Consider the following 19,457-nt stretch of genomic DNA (forward strand, 5'->3'; position numbering starts at 1 on the left):
CTTGCACACTCACACCCTCCACGGTGCTCCACAGCCGCACACATGCATGCACTCCCCGTGCATTGCACACTCACTCACTCACTCGTGCAGGCTCCTCCAGCTTGCACACACACCGCTGCTCCCCAAGCACCCACCTCTTGCACACGCTTGCACACCCCCTGTCCTTGCACACCACAGCACCCGCCCCACTGCTCCCACCTGCACGCACAGCTCCGTGCACGCACACGCGTGTGCTCAGCCCGCCCTGCTTTCCACGCGTGCACCCCCGCTCTGACTCCCTTGCACACCCGCAGACCCCGGTTCACCTGCGCCCCCCGCCCGCAGCCCCCCGCGCGGGCCCTACCTCGCATGGCGGCGGCGGCGGCGCGGGCGGCGCGGTGCCGGGCGTTATAAGGGCGCCGGGGCCCCCCCGGCATCCTGCCCCCCCCCCCGGCATCCTGCCCCCCCCGGCCCCACGCACTGGAAATTTCCGACTTTCCACGGCGCCGCGGGGGGGAAACTGAGGCACGGGGGGGAGGGGGCGCGGGTGGCCCCAACCCCCCCCACCCCGCCACCGCTCCGACCCCGCCGCGCCACGGGGGGGGGGGGACCGCGGCCACGCACGATCCACGGGACCCCCCCCCCCACGGGGCACGCGGCCGCAGGGGGAGCCGAGACCCCCGGTCCCGGGGGGGGGCGTCGGGACCCCCCCTCCCCGCCGGGCTGCGGGGGGCGCCCGTGGGACCTGCGCATCCCCGGTGCGCCCACGCGTGGGGGGCGCCCGTGGGGCCCCCACCGGGACCCCGATGTGTGAGGGGGGCGCGGGGCTCGCCCGTGGGGGGGGGCGCGGGGTGCCACGAGGGGGGCGGGACGGGGGGGCGGCCACGCGTGTCTGTGTCCGGGGGTCCACGGGGGGGCACCGCGTGGGACACGGGGGGGGGCACCCGGCCCCGCCCACTCCCATCGTAACCACGCCCACTCCCCATAGCCCCGCCCAACCCTCCATAACCACGCCCACCCCCTCCAGGCCCCGCCCACATCCTCAGGCCACGCCCCCCGCCCCACCTCCCCCGGGCACTGCCCCTGCCCCGCCCACGGCCCCCGGGTGGGGGGGGCACGGGGGGGGGGGGAACAGGGACAGGAGGGGGGGAGATGGGGACGGGGACAGGGACTGGGGGCACCACAGGGGGCTGGGGACAAGGACTGGGGACAGGGACAGGGGATGGGGGACACAAAATGGGGCTGGGGACAGGGGAAGGGGGCACAGGGTCAGGCTCAGGGTCGGGGTCGGGGTCAGGCCCCGCGGTGCCCCCCCACATCGTGACGCCCCCGAACCCCACAAAAGCACCAGGAGCCGAGGCCGTTGTTGGCTGCCAGCGCTCTGATCCGGGGGCTGCCACCAGCAGCGGGGGGGACACACAGGGGACACGGGGACACCCCTGCCCCCCCCCATCCCACCCCCCCACTGGTGGGGCCACGGCGTCACCGGGTGTTGCAGGCGGGCCGGGGGGACTTGGAGGTGTCCAGCTGGATGAAGAGCCCTGCGGGAGAGAGGGGGGGGTGGCAGGGCGGGGGGGGGGCACGGGGCCCAACTGCCCCCCACCCTTACAGTGCGTGGTGGTGGCAGCGGGTGGCACCGGGGGGGTGGCAGCGGGGCATGGGCACCCCCCCGTGTGCCACCCGGCATCACCCTGAGACGGGTCCCAGGGGTGCGGGGGGGCTCTGTGGGGAGGCTTTGGGGCTGGGGGTGTCCCCGTCCCCCCGGTGCCCCCCCCCTGTCCTCACCGGTGGCCTTGGCGTGCAGCGGGTCCCCCTCGGCGCCGCGCACCTCACAGGACAGGAAGAGCTTGCGGCCCTCGCGCCTGTCCACGCGCCCGTCCAGCAGCACCACGGAGCCCAGCGGCACGGGGCTGCGGGCACAGCGCGGGGTCACGGCTGGGGGGGGGAGGACACGGGGGGGGACACCCCCCCACACACACCCCCACGGTGCCACTCACGCCAGGAAGTCGATGCTGAGCTGCGCCGTCATCACCACCCCCGCGGCGTCCAGGGCGCACGTCCCCAGCGTGGTGTCGATGATGCTGGCGATGGCACCGCCGTGCGTGAAGCTGCGGGGACGGGGGAGAGGTTGGGGACAGGAGGGGACAGGAGGGGACGGGAGGGGACGGGAGGGATGGAACAGGATGGGATGGGACGGGACGGGACGGGATGGGATGGATCAGGAGGGGACAGGAGGGGACACGCGGCGCTGGCACTGGTGGCACCTACCCGGGGGGCCCCTCGAGGTACGGCCCCGTCTGGCAGAGGCAGAGCGCGCGGCCGCCGGCGCGGTGCAGGAAGGTGACGTACTCGAAGCCGGCGCCCTCCGTGTCCAAGTTGCGCATGAACAGCCGCGTCCCCCTGCCCTGCCCCACCGCTACCGGGGACACGGGGACGGTGAGGGGACGGGGACCGGGGGGTGCTGTCCCCTGCCCCCCCCGCCCCGCCCCGCCCGGGCGTCACCTGGGAAGTGGTCGAGGACGTTGCGGTAGGAGGGGACGCGGCGCCAGGAGCCGTCGGCGGTGCCGCGCAGGAGGCGCTCGTAGAGCTCCCGCATCGCACGGCTCCAGCTCCCGTTGGGCAACGCCAGGTCCTGGGGGGCCGCACGCCCCGAGCAGGGTGCCTGGGGGATGGGGACGGGGACAGGGACAGGGGGATGGGGACAGGGGGATGGGGACAGGGGGAGAGGGACAGGGGGAGAGGAGGATGTGGGGCACAGGGCACAGGGACAGGGGGACACGGGGACAGGGAGGATGGGACAGGGGGACACGAGGATATGGGGACACGAGGCACAGGGACATGGGGATATGTGGACATGGGGACAGCGGGATATGGGGACACGCAGGGGGGGAGTGGTGGTGACAGCGGGGTCAGCACTGGGGATGCTCTGGGGAGCAAGGGGACTTCGGGGTGTGTCCCCAGTGGGGCGTCCCCTCTGTCCCCATGTCCCCACCCCGTGTGCCCCGGTTGCTGCCCCCTGTCCCCACCCCATGCCCCCATGGCCCTATGTCGTGACCCCGTGTCCCCACCCCGTGTTCCACACCCCACGTCCCCACACGTCCCCACACGTCCCCACGTCCCCACCCCACGTCCCCACCCCATGGACCTGTGCTCCCCATCCCATGTCCCCGTGTCACGTACCCGTGTCACCACCCTGTGTCCCCACACGTCCCTACATGTCCCCACGTCCCCACCCCATGTCCCCAGGCTGTGTCCCCTGTCCCCCACCCCATGACCCCATGACCCCACCCCATGTCCCCGTGTCCCCGTGTCACTGCCCTGTGTCCCCTGCCCCTCACCCCCTGTCCCCATGACCCCATGACCCCCCACCCCCCCCCCCCCCGCCCCCGTCCCCCACTCACGGTTCCCTCGCCCCGGGGCCGTCCCCGTGCCCCCAGCGCCCCGGCCACGACCCCGCGGCCCCGCCGCAGCCACATGGCGCCGGCAATGACGTCACGGCCGCTGAGGGAGACCCGGCGCTGACGTCACAGGGGTGCGGCGGTGACGTCAGCCCGGCTCAGGGGGAGCTCCCGGCGGCTCCGGAGGTCAAAGGTCAGCGCGGTGCCCGCTGCCCCCTGACCCCGTGACCTTCAGCGCCCCCCGCCCCGCCCCCACCCGCGGCTCCCGCGGCGCCGCGCGCCCTCCGGACACGGCGCCCGCCACGCCCCGCCCCCCGCGCCAGCGACGTCACAGGGAGGGGGCGTGGCCAGAGGGAGGGGGCGCGGCCAGTTGAAGGGGCGGGGCCAGCGGGAGGGGGCGGGGCCTCGGCTGCTTCCGTAGCGCCCGCGCGCCCCCGCCCCGCCCTGGGGGTGCCTGGGGGGCTCCGGGGGTCCACGGGGTCCTCCCGCCCCCACCACAGCTCCCCCAAGGGGCCCCGCACGGCTCCAGCCACCCCACACGGCCCCTGCCGAGCCCCACAGAGCCCCGTGCAGCCCCAGAGAGACCCCACAGCCCCCAAACAGCCCCCACGCAGCCCCTTTGGGCCCCACGCAGCCCCCATATGGCCCCCCACAGCCCCCCCACACAGCCCCATAGACACCTGCACAGCCCCACACACCCCTCACAGCCCCTAACAGCCCTGTATGGCCCCTAGAGGTGACCCGAACAGCCCCGTACAGAGCTCCACGGCACTGACAGCCCCGTGTGGGCCCTACAGACCCCCCCCACACCCCCTGTGTGGGCCCTATAGACCCCCCCCCACACCCCCCGTGTGGGCCCTATAGACCCCCCCACAGCCCCTGTGTGGGCCCTATAGACCCCCCCCCACACCCCCTGTGTGGGCCCTATAGACCCCCCCACACACCCCCGTCCAACCCCCATAGGTCCTCTCTAAAGCCCTGTACAGCCCCCGAAGCCCCCACCCCACCCCTCTGGTTTACTACGAGCCCTACAGACCCCCCCCCACCCCCCCCACAGCCCCATTAGGACCTCACACAGCCCTGCAGGCAAGACGGGGACACGAAGGAGCCGGGGACCCCGGGGGGGACCCCACAGAGGGAGGCAGCCGCGGTGTCATACAAAACAGCTTTATTGGGGGCCAGCGGGGGCCGGGGCGGTGCCGGGGGTGGGGGGCACCGGGGCAGGGGGGGGCTTCACTTCCTGCCCTTCTGCTTCATGTGCACCACGAAGTAGTCGTTGCAGGCGATGGTGAGCCCGGCCACCAGCGAGAAGAAGCCCTGGAAGCCCACCTTGCCGTCCCGGCACTGGTCCAGGTCCTTCATGATCTTGTCCAGCGCCATGGGGTCACGCTGGTTCTGCAGGGGGGGGGGCACAGCCGGGTCACGGCCCTGTCCCCCCCCAGATTTATTTTCTCCCCCCCACCCCCTAGGATTTATTTCCCCCCCCCCTCACCTCCAAGAAGCCGGGGAACTCCTTCTCCATCAGCACCCGCAGGTCCTCCTTGCTCAGGTGGTTTTTGTCCCCCGCGTACTTGTGGAAGGTGAACATCAGCGTCTCCATGGCCTGCTCCATCTGGGACGGCATGGCTGGGGGGGCTCCGGGGGGGCTCCTGGGGGGGCTCCTGGGGGTTCTGGGGGCTCTGGGGGGGGCACAGCAGCGCTCAGCGCACACCCGGAGCTTTCCACCCGGGTGACTCAGCCCCGGGCAGCGGCCGCAGGGTGGGGCCCGGGGGGGTGGGGGGGGTGGAGAATGGGGGGGGTGGGGGTGTGCTGCGGGTGTCCCCCCCCCTCGTCCATTTCCCCCCCCCTCCCCGTTATAGGGCACCCCAGGGAACCCCGGCGTCATGGGCTGGCTGAGTCACGGGGGCGTTTCGGTGCCTCCTCCCTGGGTGGGGCTCAGCCCCCCCCCCCCCTTTGGATTCCCCACATCTGGGGGGGGGACACACCCCATGCAGCCCCCCCCCCCCCCCGCGGTTTTGAGAAGGGAAGCAGAGATTGGAGATTTTGGAGATTTGGGGGGATGAGAGCAGGTTGTGGGGTGCCCCCAACCACCGCCGTGACCCCCCCCCCAGACCCAACTCAGCTGCAGGGGACCCCCTGGTGCTGCGGGAGGGGGGTCACGGGGGGGTTCAGGCTTGGTTTTGGGGACCCCCCCGCGGTTTGCGGCGTGGCCCAGGAGCTGCCCGCCACCGGAACAGGAACCAGCCCAGCCCTCGGGGAAAAACGGGGGGGGGGGCACCCTCTGCACCGCAGGACCCCCCCCAGGACCCCCCCCAGCCCAGGCTGAACCCCCCCGGGGGCAGCAGCGCTGCGGGGGGGCTGTGGCCTCTTGGGGAGGGGTGGGGGGGACACCCCCCAGGGCGCCCCCAAACTTTATGGGATATTGGGGGGAGTGCCCATGGGGGGGGGGGGGAGAGGGAAACCCCTTCTAAAGGGGGGGCAGGATTGGGCTCCCATTGAATGGGGGGGGCAAAATCCGGTCCCCCCCGATGGGAAGGGTGGAATGGGGGGGTCCCTCTGAGAAAGGGGGGGTCCCTCTAGGAACAGGGGGGTACTCTAAGAAATGGGGGGGTCCCTCTAGGAACGGGGGGGGTCCGGAATTGGGGCTCCCTCCAAGAAAGGGGGGGATCCTCTAGGAAAGGGGGGGGGTCAGGACTGGGGGTCCTCTAAGAAACGGGGGGGGGTCTATTAAAAGGGGGGGGGGGGCAGCATTGGGGGCAACACCGCCCCACCCGGGGGCTCCCCTCCAAAATGAGGGGTGCGGGACCGGCCCCCCCATAGAGAGGGGTGCAGGACCCGGGGGGGGGGAAGGATTTTGGGGGTGTCCCTCGGGACGGGGGGGGGGACCGGGACCGGGACGGGGCCGGTACTCACCGGGCAGCGCGGAGCGGGGCAGTGGCGGGGAGCGGCGCCGCCCGGGATAGGCACGGCGGGGGCGGGACGGCCCCGGGGGGGGGGGTCCGGGGGGGTGGGAGGTGGGGGGGGGGGGGCAGGGCCTCGGGGTGGGTGTGGGGGGGGAACAGCCCGGGGCGGCCCCGCTGAGTCAGCCGCGACCCGCCCGGCACTGCCTGGCACCACCCTGGCCTTGGTGTCCCCCCCCCCCCCCCAAAAAAAAAAAGTGCCCCTGACCCCCCCAAAAGTGCCCCAGACCCCCCCCCATTCTGTCTCTCCATCTGCCCCCCCCCCCACCCGTCCTGCCCCCTCTCCTCCTGCCCCCACCACCCCCCCCCACCGGATACGGGGACCCCCCCCGGGGCCACCCTGGCTGAGCGCACCCCGGCACGATGGGGGGGGGGGCTGGGGGGGGGATTAGCGGGCGCAATTAGCGCTAATTAGCGGCCCCGGGGCAGCAGCGGGCGCGTGGCGGGGCACGGGGCCAGCGGCCGCCCCCGCAGCGCCCCGGGGAGCTCCCGGTGCTGGGGCGGGGGGGGCACGGGGGGGAGCACGGGGGGGTTATTTGGGGGGGGGGGAGGGCATGGGGACCCCCCCCCGGCCCTGCGGACCCCAGGGGATAAATGGGGGGGGGGGGGCCGGGGGGTGCAGTGGGCAGGGCAGGCGGGGCCCCCCCGCACCCATGGGTGCTGGCGGCCTCCCCTGGCACGGGGGGAAGGGGGGGGCCTGGGCCCGGGCCCCTCTCGCTGGGGGGGCTCCTTCAGGACCCCCCCTCCCCAAAATGCCCCCCCCATGTGTCCCCCCCCTCCACCTTCAGCCCCCTCCCCTCAGCCCCCCCCATACCCCCAGGGCCGGCATTCCCCAGCCCCCCCCCCCCAATTTCTCCCCCCCTCACGTAACCCCCGGCCCCCCCCGTCACCCCAAGGCCCCCCCCCAAACACGGGACCCCCCCCAGCCCCCCGCCGCCCTCCCGGCGCTCTGCCCGCACTCAAGATGGCGGCGCCCCCCCGTGGCCCGCAATGGGCGCGAAGCCGCCCGGCGAACCCCGCCCGCCCGCTCCCAAGATGGCGGCGGCGGCGCGCGCCCAACCGGGCGGGCGGGCCGCCGCCTTGCCAGCCTGCCCACACCCAACATGGCGGCCGCGCCGCAACGCTCCGGAAGGGCGCTGAAGCCGGCGGCCCCCTCCCCGGAAGTCCCCGCCCTCCTGCCCTTATCCAACATGGCTCCTCTCTCCCCAGCTTTCCCAACGGGCGTGAAGCCGGCGAGGTGCGCGGGGCCCGGATGTGGGCGGGGCGTCGCGGGGGGGGGCGGAGCCGGATGTGACGTCGCGCCGCGAGAGCCGCCCGCGAGCGGGGAGCGGAGCGGACGGAGCCAACATGGCGGCGCCGAGCCTGGCCCGGCCCTGACGGGAGGCGGCGGCGGCGGCGCCTGGGCCCGAGCAGCGGCGGCGGCGGCAGCGGCCCGGGGGGAGCGCAGCGGGGCCGAGCGGGCGGGCATGGCGGCGGCGGCGGCCTAGGGCGAGCCGCGGCGGCGCCTGCGGTGAGGGCCCGGCCCGGCGGCAGCGGCGGCGGCGGCGCCTGACAGGCCCCGGCCCGGCCCGGCCCGAGAGGCCTCGGGCGTGGAGGCCGCGGGGGGGCCCCGGGGGGGCCGCAGCGCTCAGCCCGCGGGGCCGCCCCCCCCCCTCGGAGCTCCCCGGGCTCGGTGCCATCCCCGCACCCCCCCCCCCCCCACCGCCAGGCCGGGGTTCAGGGGTTCCCTCCCCCCCCCCCGCCGGTTCCCGAGCGGGGCCCGGGGAGGCTGCGGGGAGCCCCCGGGGTGGGGCCGAGGCCTTGGGGGCGGCTGCGGTAAAAAGAGGGGAGCGGGGCCGGGGCTGAGCGGGGCCCAGCGGCCCCTCGGTGCCCGGGGGGGCCCTGCCGGGGGGGAGCGAGGCCGGGCACGGAGCTGAGACCCTGAGGGGGGGGAAGGGATGGGCTGAGGGCCGGCCCGGCTGCAGGAGCCCGGTGCCCGGTGCCGTGACCTGGGTCAGCGCCTGGAGCTGCGGTAGGGACCGAGCCGGGATTTGGGGAGCTCTGAGCGGCCGCCCCCCGCTTGGGAGCCGCTGGGAGAAAGGAGCGGGGTCACCCCGAACGGCCGGGGGCTGGGAACGGAGCGGCCCCAGGAGCCCGAGGCTGGGCCTGGACTTTCCTCCTCCTCCCCCCCCGTGTCCGTAAGGTATTTCAGGGTGAAGTAGGAAAAAAAAAAAACAGAGAGAGAGAAGGTTTGGGCGTCAGAGTTGTGGGAAGGAAACGGCAACAAAAGGACTCGCGGGGGGCTGCTGGCAAGTCCACCAGCTGGAGCAGCGAAGCCGAGGCCCGGTGCTGGAAGTTTGGCTCCCCCGGCAGCGGAGCCGCCCCGAGCCCCCCGGGGGGAGCCGAGGTGCCGGTGGCGGGCGCTTTGCTTAAAGAGCCGAGGAGAAAAAGGGGACAGGAACCTGCCCAGAGCTCCCGCTTGGCTGCTGCGCCCCGCTCGGATACAGGCGAGGCCCGCGGAGCTGCTCCTGCAGGTTGGTGCCGCTCCCCCCGGCTCTGCCCTGCCCTGCCCCTTGCTTGTAGAAGGCACCCACCGGGCTGGGGGGGGGGGGTTTGGGGGGGCTGGGGGTGCCGGGCTGGGGGCTGTGGGGCTGCGTTGGGGTTGGGAGCCACGTTGGGGCTGGCCCCAAGTGGAGGTTTGGGGGCTGTGGCTGAGGGGCAGCACCCAGGGGTGACCCTGAGCTGGGAGGGGGCTGCTGCCCGTGGGGGGGTGGGGGGGGGGACCCCAAGAAGGGGCTGGGTGTGATCCTTGGTGCCTTGAGGTGGTGACGTTGTCCGTGTCGTGGTCCCTGCCTGTGCCTTGGTGGCCGTGGCTGGAGCTCTGAGTGCCCTGGGGCTGCCTTCCCTAAAGGGGGGGTGAGGGGGGGGGGGACAAAAAAAAAAAAAGGTGAATTTTTGGTGAATTTTCTGGTTCTTTCCATGCGGGGCTGGTTTCGGTTCTGCCCGGTGCTGGCACAGGGCACGTCGCTTGTGGCACCCGCTGGGGACCCGGCACCCACCCCAGACTTTGCCCCTGTGTTCGGTGCCCCCCCCCCCCCGGGGATTTTCCCCCCTCCCATTCCAGGCCCGTTCCTGCTCCGTTTCAGCTCCTCACCCCCCCGGGGGGGGCTGCAGCCCTGGGCCCTGCCCTGATGGGCCCTGTGGTGGGAGCTGGGGCTGCTGCAGGGCTCCTGCCATCACCGGGGGGGGGGGCAGGGATTAGAAGGGGGGGGGTGAGCGAGGAGCTGAGCGCTCAGCAGCACCGATCCCTCCCCCAGCTCGGCCCCGGGGGCCGTGGCTGCCGGCTCTATTTTTACCCCCGCTGCCGGGAGCTGCCCTGGGGAGGGCTGGGGCAGCTCAGCCCCCGTCCCGCTGGGCAGCCCGGGGGGGGGTTTTTTGGGGCTGGGACGCGTCCACTCAGCCCCTGTGGCCGGGGGGGGGCTCTCGGGGTCCCTCCCGTGATGGGTGGGCACGGGGACGGTGCCCCCGGTGCTGCCCCAGGGGCAAAGTGCTGCGGGGGAAAGGCCAAAAGTCCTCGGGGGGGGGCAGCCGCGGGCTCCTCGCGTTGCTTCTCCTCCTCTTTTGCCCTCTGCCCTCCCCAGTTACCCGCCCCGTCCTGCCCTGTCTGTGCTGGGGCCGTGCCCCCCCCGTCAGCCTCCCGATTTGGGGCCGTTCGCTGCCCCCAGCCCCTTGTGGTGCTCTCACAGGGGCTGGGGGCACAGGGTGGGGGCTCCCCCCGTGGTGCTGGTGCCAGGCGCCCCGCAGAGAGGCTGGAGCCGGGTCCCTGCCGAGCGCCCTGCGCCCCAGCAGCTCGTTTTTCCTGTTCACCCCAAATTATTTTAATGATCCCTGCACTCGCTGCGTCTCCTCCCGCCCCAGTGCTGCGCTGCCGGGGCTGAGCTGGGACAGGGCAGGGGCAGCGGCCCCGGGGCCAGCAGCCCCCCTGCTCGTGGCCCCTCCGTGCTCTGCGCCCGCTCCTCGGGGGAATTTTTCCATTTCTGGAGGATTTGGGGTTTTTCTGAGGTCTGTGTGCGCCCATCCTCGGGGATCGAAGCGGGAGGGGAGCTGTGAGCACAGCGGGGCCGTGGCCGCAGGAATCCCCCGCTCGCAGCCAAACCCGGCAGCTTCCCTCCCGTGGGTTTGGGTGGGGGCTGCCCCCCGGGACCCGGCGGCTCCCCCCACCCCAAAACGAGCTCAGTCCCTTCTGGCTCAGCCGGGGCTCCGCTGTCCTGGGGAGCTGGTAGCCCTGAGCTGCCCGCTGCTGGTGGGTGAGGATTTGGGGGGGATTTATGGGATTTACACCACAGCACCCATCGGTGCTTCAATATAATTATTTATAAAAAAAAAAGCCACAGCTACCAGCAGAAAAACCCCAGCAGAGCAGGAGCAGGGGTGCAGGGTTGTGGGGGCGCTGCCCGGTGCCCCCCCATCCTGGTGTGGTGGTTTTGGGGGAGTTTTTCCCGTTCTGTTGCTGCTGCTCCCTGGGACACGGCGGAATCCCCTCGGCACCGGGCATCCCCAGAGCCCTGGGTGCTGCTCCCCCTGCCCGGGGGCAGAGGGCAGGGCTCGGGGCAGCCTCTGCTGCCTGGGTTTGGTTTCTAACTCTCGGTGCTGAGCTGGGGAGGGGGCATCAGGGAGCGGGGGGGGGCACAGATCGGTTGCCCCCAGTTGAGCAGCGGCACGGTGAAGCTGGCCGGGGCGCAGGCAGTCAGTGGGCACGGGGTGGGGGAGCTGAGGGTGGGATTTGTGTGCCAAAGATGGGATTTGTGTGCCGGCGGGGGCTGGTTCAAGCCCCGTGCCCCCCCCTTTTTGTCCCGCAGGGCCGGGCACGGCGAGGATGGCAGCCTTCAAGCGCAGCCGGGCGCAGGCCTGGCCGGAGGAGCGGGGCGACCGCGAGCACGGGCTGTACAGCCTGCACCGCATGTTCGACATCGTGGGCACGCACCTGACGCACCGCGACGTGCGCGTGCTGTCCTTCCTCTTCGTGGACGTCATCGACGACTACGAGCGGGGGATGATCCGCAGCGGCCGGGACTTCTTGCTGGCGCTGGAGCGGCAGGGCCGCTGCGACGAGACCAACTTCCGACAGGTGCTGCAGCTCCTGCGCATCATCACCCGCCACGACCTGCTGCCCTACGTCACCCTCAAGCGCCGACGGGCCGGTGAGTGCCCCCCGAGCTGCCCCCGGTGTGCCCGACCCCCCCCTGGGGGCTGCAACCCCAAATTCGCCTCCTGGGAGCAGCATCCCCGCAGCGCTCCCCGTCCTGCTCCCCGTTTCCCCCTGCTCGGTGCCGTTTCTTCTGGGCCTGGCTCAGGGACCCAAGCAGTGATTCTGTGTCTGACCAAATCTGGGTGGGTTTGGTGCATTTTGGGCCATTGTTAAGCTTCTGAGTGGATGAGCTGACCTCATTCCCCTGCCAGCTCAGCCCTGGGCCTTTTTTGGGGCCGAAACCTCAATTTGAGGAACCTCGCCCAGGTTGACCGGGGCTGGAGGAGCCGAGGAGAGCTCGCTGGTGGCAGGGGTGTGTAAGGCAGCCGCTTCAGCAGGATTCTGCCTCCAGAATTTGCATTTTTCTTTGTAAACGAGGATAATTGTGCTTTCTTGGCACTTCTGGGCTGCTGAGGCTCCCCGGTTTCTGCTCGCGCCGTGGGCAGCCGCGGTGCCAGCGCTTGGGGAAGCGAGGAGAGTGCGAGTAGAGGCAGGTTTTGGGGCGAGAGGCAGCGGGGGCTCGTGGCTGGGTGCAGGACCCATCGTGCTGGGGCCGAACAACCCCGGCAGGGGGTGAAACCCCGACCGAGGAGCCTCGAAAATGACCCCTGCTCCGGCTGCGGGGGTTTGGGGAGGTTTCCATCCAAACGGAGCCGTGCTGGGACACCGCTGGGGTCAGGCACCGCGTCCCTGGGTTCGTGCAGGGCTCGGGGAATGAATGCTTGTGCTACAGCGCTTGTTGTGTGCTTTTTGGGGAGCTTTCTGCTCGTTTTGAGCAAAACCCCAAAGCGCAGGGGGGGTTTGCTGCTCTCGGCCGCATGCAGCAGAGCCGGAGGTCAGCGCTGGGCGCGCTGCCACGGCTGAGGGAGGCGACGCTCCGAGCACACGGGGCTCTGTTCTGGTGCTTGTCCAGCCCCGTTTGGATGGGAACGGGTTAATTAAACACAAAAAGAGCAAAATCAGCCCCGGGTTAGTGCGGGGGGAAGGCAGGGAGCGGTGTGCGGGGAGTCCTGTGGGGCAGGAGGGATCAGAGGGTCACCGAACACCCTCACGGGGACTGGGACCGGCTCCCGAGGAGCACCCAAAAACCAGCCCGTGTGTCCCCGCGGTGCTGTGGCAGTGGGGACGGGCAGTCCCGAGGGGGCCCCGCTGTCGGGAGCACCCCACTGGGATGGAAATGCCTCAAAAAAAAAGCCCCTTGAGGCCCGGGGCTTTGGGGACCCATCCGGGGCCGCTCCCCGTGGCCGTGCTGCCGGGGCTCACGGCGCTGCGCCGAGCCGGGCGCTGCGAGTAGCCATGGTAACGTGCGAGTGGCCTTTCCCACACAGCGCTGTCTGTTGGTTGTTTTTGTTGTTTTTTTGAGTTCTTGGCTCTAAAATGGAGCTTTTCCGAGGGGACGAGGGGACGGCCGAGCCGTGGCCGTTCCCGGTGCGTGGTGCCGCTGGGGAGCACCGGGGCTGGGGGCTGGGTGCCCTCGGTGACAGAAGGTGCAGCCTTTAGGAGACTTTGGGCTTTATTTTTAAACAAAATACCTGAAAACGGAGCGCTGCGCCTTCTAAGCATGATCTGTGCGCTGGGGGGGCCCTGCTGTGCCCCCCCCCCAACACGAGGCCTCTCCCCTCCCGCAGTGTGTCCGGACCTGGTGGACAAGTACCTGGAGGAGACATCCATCCGCTACGTGACGCCCCGGGCGCACAGCGACGCGGAGCACGGCCTCGGCCACCCCCACAAATCAGGTGAGCGCCCACCCGGGGGGGATTTGGGGATTTGGAGGTCACGGCAGCCCCCACTCTGGTTGTGGGTTCCTCGATTTCCCCGTTAACGGGGAGCGCGCTCTGCCCGGCAGCAGCCACTGCACAAATTACTAACGATTAATTAACCCGTGGCTGCTGCCTGCCCATCCCAGCAGTGCACAGGGGGGGCTGCATCCCGCCACGCAGGAGCCCCCACCCCATAGGAACCAGGGCTTTGTGCAGGACACGAGCAGCAGCATTATCCCAGGGGAAACCACCCCCGCCGTGTGCCCTGCCCTGGGGTTGTGTTAAAGCTTTGGGTGTGTGAGGAGAGTCTTGGGGGGCCTGGGAGGTGCTGGTGGAGAGGGTGGGGGTCCCAGGCACAGCCCTGAGCTGCCCCCTCCCCGTGCAGTGCCTCCCCACCACCCCGTGGTCTGCTGCTCCTCGGCGGGGCCGCAGATCTGCACCAAGCGGCCCGGCCGCGGCAGGGCCCCCCTCAGCAGCCAGCGCAAGCGGAGGAAGTCGGCGACGCCGGACCCGAAGGAGAAGCAGACCTGTGGTAAGGGGTGGGGGGCGGGGGGGCTGCCGGCCCCACGCCGGGGCTGGGGGGCGCACGGGGCCGGCGCGCTGAGTGTCCCCGCTGCCCGCAGACATCCGCCTGCGAGTCCGAGCCGAGTACTGCCAGCACGAGACGGCGCTTCAGGGCAACGTCTTCTCCAACAAGCAGGACCCCCTGGAGCGCCAGTTCGAGCGCTTCAACCAGGCCAACACCATCCTCAAGTCCCGGGACCTGGGCTCCATCATCTGTGACATAAAGTTCTCAGAGCTCACCTACCTCGACGCGTTCTGGCGCGACTACATCAACGGCTCGCTGCTGGAGGCCCTCAAGGGCGTCTTCATCACGGACTCGCTCAAGCAAGCCGTGGGCCACGAAGCCATCAAACTGCTGGTCAATGTGGACGAGGAGGACTACGAGGTCGGGCGCCAGAAACTCCTGAGGAACTTGATGCTGCAGACGGCCCCCTGACGCCCGGCGGCTGGTGGGATCCGAGCTTTTCTTCTCTTATTTTTTGTTTTTCTAAAAGAAAAGGAAAAAAAAAGAGCATTTACTCCCCTTGCTGGACTCCCGCCCGCGTGGGTGCGGCCGCGGGGCCCGGCGCGCTGCGAGGAGCCGGGCCGGAGCCGGGGGGAGCGGCCGGAGGCTTACGTGTTCTCACCCCTTTCCTGTCCTGTCACCTTCTCTCTTGCTTTGTTTCCTTTTTCTCTTTTATTTTGTATCCATTAAAAGAAAAAAAAAAAAAAGGCAAAAACCCTGCCTGGGGCGCATCAGTGTCAGGGTGGGGGTGAGCTGCGAGCGCGGGGGCTCGGAACGGGAGGGCTGGCGCCGGGGGCTTCATCCCCGGGGGCCTGGCAGTGGGCTCTGTGCAGGGCTGGCTGGTGCCAGGCGGGCAGAATCCAGCCCATTTCTCCCCAAAACGCTGCCCCACCGCCTCCCCCGTGGGTTTCTCAGGAGTCGAGCCCCCCCTCGCCCAGGCTGCCCCAGGACCATGTGTGCCTTCGCGCCCCCTCCTGCTGGGGCCAGGGGGAGGACCAGCGCTGAGGGATGCCCCGGCCCCCTGACCGTCCCCTCCGCCTCTCCTGTGAGCAACTGGGACAAACTGGGCCAAACTGGGCCGCGGGGGGGCCGGCCCTGTCTGTTGCTGGCAGCAGGCAGCGCGCTCTGCCCGCACGTGTTGGCGCGCGGCCGGCAGCGTGCCGGCCTTTGGCCGCGTCCAGGCACCGCCGCCTGCTGCCGGGGGGGGTCCCGGGGGAGATTTTTCCAGCTCCACCCTAATTTTGTGTTTTTTCTCCCCAGCCCTGCTCGGCTGTAGGCTGTTCTCCCCCTGCCCCCCAGCAGTGCGGGCTGGGTGTGATCCCAGCCAGGGCGGGGGGCTCGTGGTTCCCCCCCTGTCACCATTGTGGCCCCCCCCCCCACTGCTTACGGACGATTCTGGCACACCTTGGTGTAATTTCTGTGATTTCTGTATTTTTTAAACCTCACTCTAACAGTCCGATGCCCTGTGTAGCTTTCGGTTCTCTTGAAATAAACATCTACTGCAGCGCCTGCCTCCTTCCTTCCCCCACTGCGCCCCCCCGTGCTGGGGGGGGCTCCAAAAAGCGGGGAGCACCCCCTGGCTGCAGCATGGGGGGGAGTCCTGTAACACGGGGTGAGCCCTGAGTGCGTGTTCCTGCCCCAGCTGCTGCCTTTTGGGGCAAAAACCACCCGAAATGGAGCGGATCCAGCCTGGCTCTGTTTTCGGGGTGGTGCCGGGGGGGGGAGTTGTGGTGCCGAGGGGGGGTCTTAGGGTGCTGCGGGCAGCCCCACGGTGCCATAGAGGTCCGGCCGCCGGTGCTCCTGCACCGGGATCTCTCTGCGGACGCGCTGCAGGAACTCGAGGTCGATCTCGGCGTAGCACAGCCCCGGCCCCTCGCCGCGCTGCGCCACCACCGTGCCCCAGGGGTCCACCACCAGCGAGTGGCCGTAGGAGGCGCGACCCTCGTGGTTCCTGCCCGTCTGCGCCGCCGCCACCACGTAGCACTGGCTCTCGATGGCCCGCGCCCGCAGCAGCACCTGGGGGGGAGGCAGGACGAGGTGCCACGGCTGTGCCACCCGCCCCCGAGGCTGAAATTCCCCCCCCGAGGGGCTTTTTAACCTCCCCCCCCCGGGGCAGAGCTCACCTCCCAGTGCGCAGAGCCCGTGGTGACGGTGAAGGCCGAGGGGTAGGTGAGGATCTCGGCCCCGGCTCGGCGCAGCGCCAGCGAGATCTCGGGGAAGCGCAGGTCGTAGCAGATGGAGAGCCCGAGCTGGGGGGCGGGAGCGGGACCGGGACACGATTTAGGGACAGCAGCAGGAGGGTGGGGGGGGGGAGCCCCCGGGGGTGTCCCCGTCCCCCCCGTACCTTCCCGGCCGGCGTGCTGACCGGGGGCACGATCTCGGTGCCGCGGTTGGTGAAGCCGCTCTCCTTCATGCTGACGCGCCCCTCCAGCTCCACGTCACACAGGTGGGTCTTCCTGTAGGCGGCCGCCACGCGGCCTGGGGGCGACGAGGCACAAAATTGGAGGGGGGGGGGGGACACACACACAGTCGGCAGGGCCGTGCCGGGGGCTGTCTCTCACCCGTGGGGTCCAGCAGCACGTGGCAGTTGTAGATGCGCTGCGTGGCCGCCCAGTCCCGCCCGCGCTCGTGGAAGCCACCGAGGGACAGCCACACGCCGCAATCCCTGCGGGGACACCCCCGGCGTCACCCCCGCGGCCACCGGGGCATCACCGGGGGGGGGTCCTGGGGGTGGTCCCTACCTGGCCAGCCGCGCGTAGCGCCCCATCAGGTCCCCGTCCAGGCCCTCGGCCAGGCTGAGCGTCTGCGCCGGGTCGCGGCCGATGTAGTCGAAGCCCTCGGGGAGGAAGACGAGGCAGGCGCCGCGCCGAGCCGCCTCCCGCACCAGCGCCGAGCAGGCGGCGAAGTTGGGCTCCTTGTCGGGCGTGGAGGTGACCTGGCCCACGGCCACCAGCGGCTTCGGCCCCGCCATGGTGCCACGGCTGCGGCACGGCCGGGTCAGCCCCCGCCACCGCCACCGGGACCCCTCGGTCACCCCCGTCCCCCCCCCCCAGTAACCGGGGTACCTGGGCAGGGGGCTGGGGTGCTGCGGGGGTCTGCAGAGGCTGCGGGGCCGGGGGAGCCGGGGCACCGCTCTCAGCCTGGGGGGCACCCAGGGGTGTGTGTGGGGGGTGTTGGGACCCCACTTGGGGCTGGGGGGGTGGCACCGGCCCCCCCGTGTGCGGGCCTGGCTCCAGCTCCCCCCCCCCCAAACTGCCCCCACGAGGCCCCCCCCAGAGGTTCCCAATGGCCCCAAATTGCCCAAAATCCTCTCAGGCAGCCCCAGTTGGCCTCCAGCTCCCCCCAGCTGCCCCCAGGACCCCCCAGTTTCCCCCAAGCCCCCCCCCCCATTATCCCCAAGTTACCCCAGCTGCCCCCAATTGCCCCCACAAGTCCCCAGTTACCCCCAGGACAGCCCAGCTGCCCCCAGGACCCCCCCAATTGCCCCCAGGATCCCCCCTACTGCCCCCACGACCCCTGATTTGCCTCAAGGACCCCCCAGATGCCCCCACGACCCCCCCAATTACCCCCAAGACCCCCCAGCTGCCCCCAATTACCCCCCGGAACCCCCCCAGTTGCCCCCAGGTCCCCCCAGTTACCCCCAGGATCCCCCCAATTGCCCCCAGGACCCCCCCCGGCCCCCTCCATTTGCCCCGTCCCCCCGTCCCGTACATTCCCCGCCGGCGGCCAAAGTCCCCCCCGCGCTGCCCTCACCCAAGATGGCGCCGGGGCCGCCTCAGCTCCGCGGCGCCGCTGCCCTCAGCCAAGATGGCGCCGGGACGAGCCTCAACCCCCTCCCCTCCCCCTCCCCTCCCAACCCTCCCAGGGCCCCGCCCCTTCCGCCGCCGGCCGGAAGCGGGGCTGGGGGAGGGGGGCAGCGTGAGGGGGGGGGCGACGATGGCGGCGGACGGGGCGCGGGGGCGGCCCGGGGCGGCGGCGGCGCCCGGCGGGAAGGGGCTGACGGCGGAACAGGTCCGGGGGGGGGGGCCACGGGGCACCGGGGGGCGTGGGAGGGGCACGGGGGGGGGCACCGGGGGGGTCCCGGGGGGTCCCGGCCCCTCCCTGAGCGCCCCCCGCCCCCCCCCCGCAGGTCGTGGCCCGGTTCAACCGCCTGAGGCAGGAGCAGCGCGGGCTGGCCTCGAAGGCCGCGGAGCTGGAGATGGAGCTCAACGAGCACGGGTGGGCACCGGGGGGGTCCGGGGGGGGCGTCGGGGGGGATAAGGGGGGGGTCCTGGGGGTCTGAGGGGAAATGGGGGGCACCGGGGGGGTGAGGGGGACACGGAGGGGTCCGGGGAGGGGCACTGGGGGGGGCACGGGGGGAGCCTGGAGGGCACCGGGGGGGTTCTGAGGGGTCCTGGGGGTGTGAGGGGGGCACGGAGGGGTCGGGGGTGGGCACCGAGGGGCGCAGAGGGGCACCGGGAGGGTCCGGGGGGGGTCCTGGGAGGGTTCTGGGGGGGTGAAGGAGACATGGGGGGACACCGGGGGGATTGGGGGGCACCGGGGGAGTCCTGGGGGTGTGAGAGGGACACGGAGAGGCACCGGGGGGGGCACTGGGGGGCGTGAGGGGGACACGGGGGGGCTCAAGGTGGGATACCGGGGGGAATGGGAGTGTGTGGGGGTCCCGGGGGGGGACACGGGGGGAGCCGGGGGTGGGAGGGGGACACCGGGGCCCCAGGGGGGGCAGGGATGTAAAGGGGACGTGGGGTGGGGAGAGTATGGGGGAGACCTGGGGAATGAGAAGGTGACAAGGGGGGGGGGGTGAAGGGGACACGGGGGTATGGGGAGGGGTTTGGGGGTCCCGTCCCCTGCCCCCCCCCCCCAGCAGCCCGGCGCTGTGCCCAGCCTGGTGATCGAGACCCTGCGCGAGGTGGACGTCACCCGGCGCTGCTACCGCATGGTGGGCGGCGTGCTGGTGGAGAGGACGGTGAAGGAGGTGCTGCCCGCGCTGGAGAGCAACCTCGAGCAGGTGAGGGACCGGGGGGGGGCTCCCCGAGACCCCCAACACCCCCCTCACGCCCTGCCTCGACCCCTGACCCCCCCCTCCTTTTGTCTCTTCCCCCAGATCAGCAAAATCCTGGAGTCGCTGAGCCAGCAGCTGCAGGCCAAGGGCCGGGAGCTGACGGAGTTCCGCGAGAAGCACAACATCCGCCTGCTGGGCGAGGACGACCCCCGGCCCCCCCCCAAGGAGGGCGCCGAGGGGGCCAAGGGGGGCTCTGCCGGCGTCCTGGTCTCCTAGCACCCCCCCACACCGTGTCCTCCCCCTCCTGTTATTTCCCTTCCTGTTATTATTTCCCCTCACTTGCTCTGTGAATTTTGGTAATAAATGTGGGGGTTTTGGGTCATGGCGAAGTGTTGGCTCTGTGCGGGGGGGGGGACGGGGACGGGGACAGGGCCGGGGACGTCCTTGGCCACCCGCCCGTGACCGGCCTCGGCCGCCACCTTCCTGCACCTGGGCGTGTGCCAGGCCCGTGGCAGCGGCTGCACACGCGTGTGCCGGGGGGGGGGACACATGGGGGCACGTTTACA

General features: G+C 71.5%; 5 protein-coding genes across 8 annotated transcripts; 2 read left to right on the forward strand and 3 right to left on the reverse strand.

Annotated features, from left to right (window-relative positions):
* Positions 1-1,340: 1,340 nt before the first annotated feature.
* On the reverse strand, positions 1,341-3,702 carry LOC139999483 (acyl-coenzyme A thioesterase THEM4-like). The gene is made up of 6 exons (XM_072027864.1): positions 3,381-3,702; positions 2,482-2,641; positions 2,248-2,395; positions 1,977-2,087; positions 1,765-1,889; positions 1,341-1,520 (listed from the first exon to the last, which is right to left on the reverse strand). The coding sequence occupies exons 1-6, from the start codon at positions 3,453-3,455 to the stop codon at positions 1,462-1,464; spliced, it is 678 nt and encodes a 225-aa protein (XP_071883965.1). The 5' UTR covers positions 3,456-3,702; the 3' UTR covers positions 1,341-1,461.
* Positions 3,703-4,530: 828 nt separating this feature from the next.
* Positions 4,531-6,324, reverse strand: S100A10 (S100 calcium binding protein A10). The gene is made up of 3 exons (XM_072027865.1): positions 6,291-6,324; positions 4,870-5,056; positions 4,531-4,772 (listed from the first exon to the last, which is right to left on the reverse strand). Exons 2-3 carry the CDS (start codon positions 4,999-5,001, stop codon positions 4,611-4,613), a joined length of 294 nt encoding a protein of 97 aa, XP_071883966.1. The 5' UTR covers positions 5,002-5,056; positions 6,291-6,324; the 3' UTR covers positions 4,531-4,610.
* Positions 6,325-7,853: 1,529 nt separating this feature from the next.
* DEDD (death effector domain containing) lies at positions 7,854-15,397 on the forward strand. Its single transcript, XM_072027858.1, has 5 exons — positions 7,854-8,850; positions 11,176-11,517; positions 13,193-13,300; positions 13,710-13,856; positions 13,948-15,397. Exons 2-5 carry the CDS (start codon positions 11,193-11,195, stop codon positions 14,322-14,324), a joined length of 957 nt encoding a protein of 318 aa, XP_071883959.1. The 5' UTR covers positions 7,854-8,850; positions 11,176-11,192; the 3' UTR covers positions 14,325-15,397.
* NIT1 (nitrilase 1) lies at positions 15,302-17,761 on the reverse strand. 4 transcript variants are annotated; one of them, XM_072027859.1, is made up of 7 exons: positions 17,604-17,661; positions 16,958-17,032; positions 16,634-16,873; positions 16,454-16,557; positions 16,237-16,370; positions 16,016-16,141; positions 15,302-15,908 (listed from the first exon to the last, which is right to left on the reverse strand). In XM_072027859.1, coding segments are annotated over exons 1-7 (951 nt in total). In that variant the 5' UTR covers positions 17,606-17,661; the 3' UTR covers positions 15,302-15,638. The 4 variants fall into 4 exon arrangements, with proteins under 4 accessions (XP_071883960.1, XP_071883963.1, XP_071883962.1 ...); XM_072027862.1 differs by lacking the exon at positions 16,958-17,032 and having other exon boundaries at positions 17,646-17,761; XM_072027861.1 differs by lacking the exon at positions 16,958-17,032 and having other exon boundaries at positions 17,604-17,675.
* Positions 17,749-19,273, forward strand: PFDN2 (prefoldin subunit 2). The gene is made up of 4 exons (XM_072027866.1): positions 17,749-17,903; positions 18,022-18,110; positions 18,774-18,897; positions 18,994-19,273. Exons 1-4 carry the CDS (start codon positions 17,829-17,831, stop codon positions 19,165-19,167), a joined length of 462 nt encoding a protein of 153 aa, XP_071883967.1. The 5' UTR covers positions 17,749-17,828; the 3' UTR covers positions 19,168-19,273.
* The last annotated feature ends 184 nt before the right edge of the window (positions 19,274-19,457 follow it).

This window comes from Anas platyrhynchos, chromosome 26, assembly GCF_047663525.1.
Source record: "Anas platyrhynchos isolate ZD024472 breed Pekin duck chromosome 26, IASCAAS_PekinDuck_T2T, whole genome shotgun sequence".
Taxonomy (NCBI): domain Eukaryota; kingdom Metazoa; phylum Chordata; class Aves; order Anseriformes; family Anatidae; genus Anas; species Anas platyrhynchos.